At 28.3% G+C, this 6,700-nt stretch overlaps 1 protein-coding gene across 1 annotated transcript; it reads right to left on the bottom strand.

The window, feature by feature from the left end:
* Positions 1–4,844: 4,844 nt before the first annotated feature.
* On the bottom strand, positions 4,845–6,470 carry LOC130498702 (alkane hydroxylase MAH1-like). Its single transcript, XM_056992256.1, has one exon. It carries the CDS (start codon positions 6,355–6,357, stop codon positions 4,864–4,866), a length of 1,494 nt encoding a protein of 497 aa, XP_056848236.1. The 5' UTR covers positions 6,358–6,470; the 3' UTR covers positions 4,845–4,863.
* Positions 6,471–6,700: the final 230 nt, after the last annotated feature.

Here is a 6,700-nt window from a genome sequence, read left to right on the forward strand (position 1 = left end):
AATTTAAATGTAATAGTTACAAGAAAATATTCAATTATTAATAATCTACTCCTTATAAACTTATGCGATAAATATCTAAACTATTAAAAGGAAAGTAAAAATAATACTTATCCCTTAATTTTCCACAAAAAGTTTAAGAGATTGCCACTAGGTTTAAATGAGTTTTTGTTTCTTTAATTAAAATGTTTGGTTAATTTAATTATAACCCATTATGAGGTCTTACTTGGCTATCACACGTGATGAATTTTGTTCCAGTTAGTAACTAATTTTATTTTTCAGATATTTTGTTTTGTCAAATTTTATTTTTCAGATATAAATTGCTAATATATCTAACATTAACAATATTTAAAATCAACGTATTGGTAATTATTTGAAAATAAATGAACCTTAATTATCTCATCAAAAGATTCCTAAAAATTTGACAATCATTTATTAAGGTAGGTATTAGTGTATTAGGAGGGATTTCTTTAAAAATGGAGTATTACATTATATTTATTCTCTAGGCTTGCATCTAGATGTTCAATCCAACCATTTGTTCGGTTTCGGGTTTTTGGGTATTTTGATTTATAAAAATAGCTACCATACTAGGACCATATTTACTTTAGTTTGGTTCGGTTTATATACTGTTGATTTTTTATTTATTCAGTTTTATACCAAAAAATTAATAAATCTTAAACTATTAAAATTGAAGTACAAAAAAGAAATAACCCTTAGTTTTGTTCAATAATTACAAGTGAATGCCACTCTATTTTTAATTAACAAAAAAATTTACAAAAAAATAATATATAGAATTTTCCTTAAAAATCTCAAATGAGTTTCCTAATATTTAGCTATTACATCAAATTAAAAGATTGCAATCTTTCATTTCTTTAAAAAAATATTTCAACGTGTGTGCAGATAAGGATCATTGAAAATGTAAAGTGATGATAATTTGGATAAAAGAAAACTTATTATTTAATGAATTTTTTTTTTATAATAGCAATTAAAATGTTCCTTTGGTTACATTATATATGTAAATTTAAAGCACTTCTGAAATACAAAAATCCATACTAAAATCGTATACTAAAACCAAAATCATATGTTAATTTAACTTATGTTTACTAATCTAAATACAAAAATCCATAAATCATATCGTAAATTTAAATTATTTTTAATAATAAAAACACAAAAATCCATACTAAAATCATATAGTATAAATTATTTAGCACATAAAAAAATTTAGATGTAATAGTTATAAGAAAATATTCAATTATTAATAATCTACTCCTTATAAACTTATGCGGTAAATATCTAAACTATTAAAAGGAAAGTAAAAATAGTACTTATCCCTTAGTTTTCCACAAAAAATTTAAGAGATTGCCACTAGGTTTAATGAGTTTTTGTTTCTTTAATTAAAATGTTTGGTTAATTTAATTATAACCCATTATGAGGTCTTACTTGGCTATCACACGTGATGAATTTTGTTCCAGTTAGTAATTAATTTTATTTTTCAGATATATTTTTTTGTCAAATTTTATTTTTCAGATATAAATTGCTAATATATCTAACATTAACAATATTTAAAATCAACGTATTGGTAATTATTTGAAAATAAATGAACCTTAACTATCTCATCAAAAGATTCCTAAAAATTTGACAATCATTTATTAAGGTAGATATTAGTGTATTAGGAGGGATTTCTTTAAAAATGGAGTATTACATTATATTTCTCTAGGCTTGCATCTAGATGTTCAATCCAACCATTTGTTCGGTTTCGGGTTTTTGGGTATTTTGGTTTATAAAAATAGCTACCATACTAAGACCATATTTACTTTAGATTGGTTCGGTTTATATACTGTTGATTTTTTATTTATTCAGTTTTATACCAAAAAATTAATAAATTTATTTATTTTATAATATTAGTGAATTTTACGTTATATGATTAGATATCGTTTTTTATTTAGCATGGAAATATTTCGGTTTTTGAATATACCATTTTTTATTTTTTCCAATTATTATTTAAAATAATTAGTACATATACTAAGTAAGTAGTACTAATAGTTCTTACAGATTAAAAAATAAAAAAACAATTAGTAATCCATAATATTATAAATAAATCAGCACACATATTTGTGAACAAAAAGGTGAAAAGTATGTTTTAATTAATTTGATAAAAATAAAAAAATAACTTTCCATGCTAAATAGTTAGTAAATATATTAAAACATATTAAAAAGAAATAAAAAATATAAAAACTAAATAGAATACCCGTGCGGACGCACGGGTCAAAATCTAGTCTATACTATTAAAAGAGAAACATTCTGAAAAAATCTATTTAAACAAGATTGTTGGAACTTTTCATTTAACTAATAACATTTTGATCTTACCTTAAAATTTGACTAGCAATATATTACCATATATTTCTCTAAAAATAATTTAATCAATTTAATAGGTGATATAACTAGATTTCTTAAATTTTCTGAGATCTTCCTTAAATAAAAATAAATATTGAATTTTTGTAACATGAATTAAAGCTATTGTATGTCTTTATAAAGGTTTTACGAACTTCCATTAAATTTATAATCTTAATTCATGCTTCTTTGAGATTTGATGTTTAGAAAACTATGTTAATCTCATCCATTTTCCAGCTTTCCTTTAAAAAAATACTCATGTTAGTCTGCATTTAACCAAACTGCAATTAATATTAGAAAAAAACACAAATAAAAATAGTTGGTACAAAATCTATATTATTATACAGCACCCAAAAATATTTATATAAAATATATAAATCAATATACTATTAGGGGATGTATTCAGTTAGCATTTGATGTGATTTGATATTTAATGGAATTTTTATTATTTCAATAAGTTGCAGAGATTAGATGATTTTTGTTAAACTATTTTAAAATATCATCTTACACCATGAGATTTAGGTTTTTTTTTTTTTCAAGAAAGTCTACCCAAACACCTAAAATCAACTGAAAATTTTAGAACTCCACAATTTAAAATATTTTCAATAACAATAGTTATTAGAGTCATTTACAAAAACGTCAAGTTCAATAACAGTGGATTTTAAATGAATTTTTAAAATTCATATTTGAATAGCAGTGAATCTGTCATTTTAATACAAATCACCTAATTTTTTTGGTTGAATACACCCCATTAAAGAATCATAAATTAAATAGTCTATTTAAATTTATGTGCTACTAAAAGTATATAAAAAATTGAATCATATTTTAAATATTATTTATATGGCTTTTATCATGTCAACAAGTATCGCATCACAGGTTAATGACAAATTTTATGATTTCAACCGGATTTTATCAGGTTTTTCAATATTAAATTTTAACTAAATATGTAATGGATTATATACAGATCACCAGATTTATCCGTTCGACTGTGTGTCTTGTCACAAAAATACTGCTAAAAGTAATCAAAACCCATAAAAATCTACTTTTAAATTAGCTCAAAATCTACCAAGTAAATATTACGTCTAATCAGTTCAACAAGTATAACTCTTATATAATGCACATAAAATATAAATATAAATATAAACCAAAATTGTTACATAAAAGAGTATATACAAAATCTCAAATAAATTAAGTGATAAATTATATAATTTAAACAAAAAAAACATTTATTTTTTTCAGTATAATACAATTTTGAAACTTAATAATGTACATCTCAATAAAATCATTAATTTATATAAAATATTTATTAACCAGAAAATCCACGCTTTCTAATCGCGGATCAAAATCTAGTATTTATAATAAGTGGGGGTTATTGGTTCTAGTATTTTTGTGGATTTAGAAAAATGTTTTGGATTTGCAAATCATTGACAAATCCCTTGATTTCAAAATCAAACAAACATATTTCAAAATCAAAGATTAGATTTCAAAATCAAATTAAGTGGACTTTATAAATGAATGAAATGGATTTGCAACTAATTCATCATCTTCATACGCTATATATATTTTCTTCTTCTGTAAAGGATCTGAAACCGAAGCATCTCGTGGACTAACAATAGATTCAGTAACCTCCCTAGGTTTCAAGACGTTGCTATTGTTAAAAACGGCATCTACGTATACTCCTCGCGTCTCACAGTTTCTACCATTTTTTCTCAGGCAGAGCATGTATTCCAGAATTAGCAATCAATCTATCATCATCTCTAGAAACGGAGTTGGGCTTAGTAATCCAGAAAACAGTTTCTTCTATGTCAAGAGATTTATTGGTTGGAGTCTACTCAGATTTTGGATATGTTTGTCAAGGATGAGGACAGGAACATCAAGACTCAATCTGGATGAGGTTGTAGCCTAGGTGATGAGGTTGTAGCCTAGGTGATGTGGTTCAGTTTTGTCCTCGTGCAAGTGCAAATGTAGTAATCTGTTATTTTTATAAAATTTGAAGTTTAACCGATATAATACAAATCCAAGCAAAATAACAAGTTTTACCTCTGTATTTGTTTCTTTGTATTTTGATCCTAAAAATACTCACAAATCCATTGAAGTACAATTTCAAATCAAATACTTAAACAAATCCTTGTAATTGAATAACACTTGATTTCAAAATCTATTTTAAAATCACAAACCAATAACAATAGATTTGAATATGAATTTTAAAATCATAAAACCAATAACACTAGATTTGTTTTGAATTTGAAAATCCATTAAAATATGCAAACCAATAACACCCCCTAAAATATTTAAAAAATTTGTATGAGTAAATTAGTGGGAAGTTGATTTGACTTTTTATCATTAATAAATATTTCTAGTGGCACAAATTGAAAATGATATGTCAACTAAGTGTTATTTTCATATAATATATCTTTTTAATAAGATAGAATATTATTATTATTATTATTTAATCATAACAAAAACAATTTATCTCTATATCTTAGTGACACTAACTTTGAGACCATGTTGCAAGCGAAGAAGAACAGAAGGAACTGGTTCAGTTTTTTGCCCTTCAACGACCTTAATGTCATAATTTTGTATGATTTTCGCAGCCACTGTCTTTATCTGCAAGAACGTTAACTTTTTCCCCAAGCAGCTTCTTGGACCAGCGCTAAACGCCAAGAACTTATATGAAGGTTCATGTCTCAACATTCCACTGTCTGAAATCCATCTCTCTGGTCTGAAATCTTCTGCATCATCTCCCCAAACAGATTTCATCCTCCCCAATGCATAAATAGATATGACTATCTTCCAGTTGTCATCGACTGGAAGCACGTCTGGCTTTGCCGGTGACTTATGGTTAAATGGGACTGATGGGTATAACCTGAGCGTCTCACACACGGCACCGTCTAGATACACGAGCTTGTCTAAATCTGCTGGACCAAACTTTGGCATCTTGTTGTTAATCTCTCGTCGAATCTTGATCATTGCTTCAGGGTTCTTGGAGAGAAGCCAGAAAAACCAAGTGAGAGCTGAGCTTGTTGTGTCTTTTGCCGCTATCAAAATCCCTAAAATAGTGTCTCTGATGAATTTATCGTTGTTTGGTTTCAAGTGTTTATACTTGGTCGTGTCTATAGTCATGTAATACGTTAAAACGTCCATGGCCTCTCCTTCTGAGTCACGAATCCCATGAAGTTTGATCTCCTCTCGTTTAGCCGATATGATCTTCTCGAGCATCTCATCGAACACCGCGATACCTCTTCTCATGCTCTTTTCTACTCCAACTCCAATCCAATATTGGAGCTTCCAAAACAGAACCGGATTGGCATGTCTGTAGAAAAGCCCATCGGCAACACCGTCCACAGCGTCACTGAAATTAACCTTAGGCATTTCGATGGAAAGACATCTTGGATCATACCCGGTTATCAAAATCGAAGATGTATCAAACAAGAATCTGTCGAACAGATCTTGCAAGTCGACGATGATGTTTTTCTCAACAGCGTTTTCAAGAATAGGTACAAGCCCTTGATTCAATTTGCTTACGCTTGTATTCACCCAAAACCTTTGGAAATCTTGATGGCTAAAGATGGCATGAGACGAGTTCCTCATATCCTCCCACAACTCCGAGTCAACGTTAAAAATTGAATCTCCCAAGACTTCAAAGATCTGCTTAAACTCCATCCCTTTGGGGTAATTATCGAAATTTGAACTTAGAATGTAATGGATATTAGCCGGATCAACAGTGATCAATATGTCAGTTCCACTAAGCCATGGCCCTTTGAAACAAAATGTCATATTGGAGGTCTCAAGAAGCTCGGTGATCGCGTCATAGATACGATTGATATGGACGAGGAGACCCGGAAGCATCCCAAGGACCGGCCAGTTTGTGGGCAAATACTTCGGAGTTTTCTTGTGATGTAAGAAACCTAGGAGGATAAACAAAATGAATGTTATGCAGATTTCAATCACACCTATGTTGATCGCCATTGTAGGTGACAATATTTTTTTTCTTTTCTTTTTGTGAACAAAGCTAATGGGTTTTCTTTATGAACAAGTAATTCATGCAAGAACTCGATTGCTGTATATAACAGGTAATAAATTTACGTATATGTAATTGCTTATGGTCCCACGATAGCCCAATAAGAATCCCCTATATATTATTTTAGGAGCACTAAAAGAAAACAACATTAACTTGATGTGTTATTTACACAATGTCATTTCTTATGTGGCATCTTCACATTCACTCTCACCCCTATTTTAATAGAACCCTTTCATTACTAGAATAATTACATTATTTTGCCATTGTCAAATCAGTCTAAATTTTGTTATA

The sequence above is a fragment of the Raphanus sativus genome, chromosome 8 (assembly GCF_000801105.2).
Source record: "Raphanus sativus cultivar WK10039 chromosome 8, ASM80110v3, whole genome shotgun sequence".
NCBI classification, from domain to species: domain Eukaryota; kingdom Viridiplantae; phylum Streptophyta; class Magnoliopsida; order Brassicales; family Brassicaceae; genus Raphanus; species Raphanus sativus.

Coding starts and splice junctions, on each gene's coding strand:
- LOC130498702 (XM_056992256.1), bottom strand. CDS start 6,357: ATGGCGATCAACATAGGTGTGATTGAAATCTGCATAACATTCATTTTG.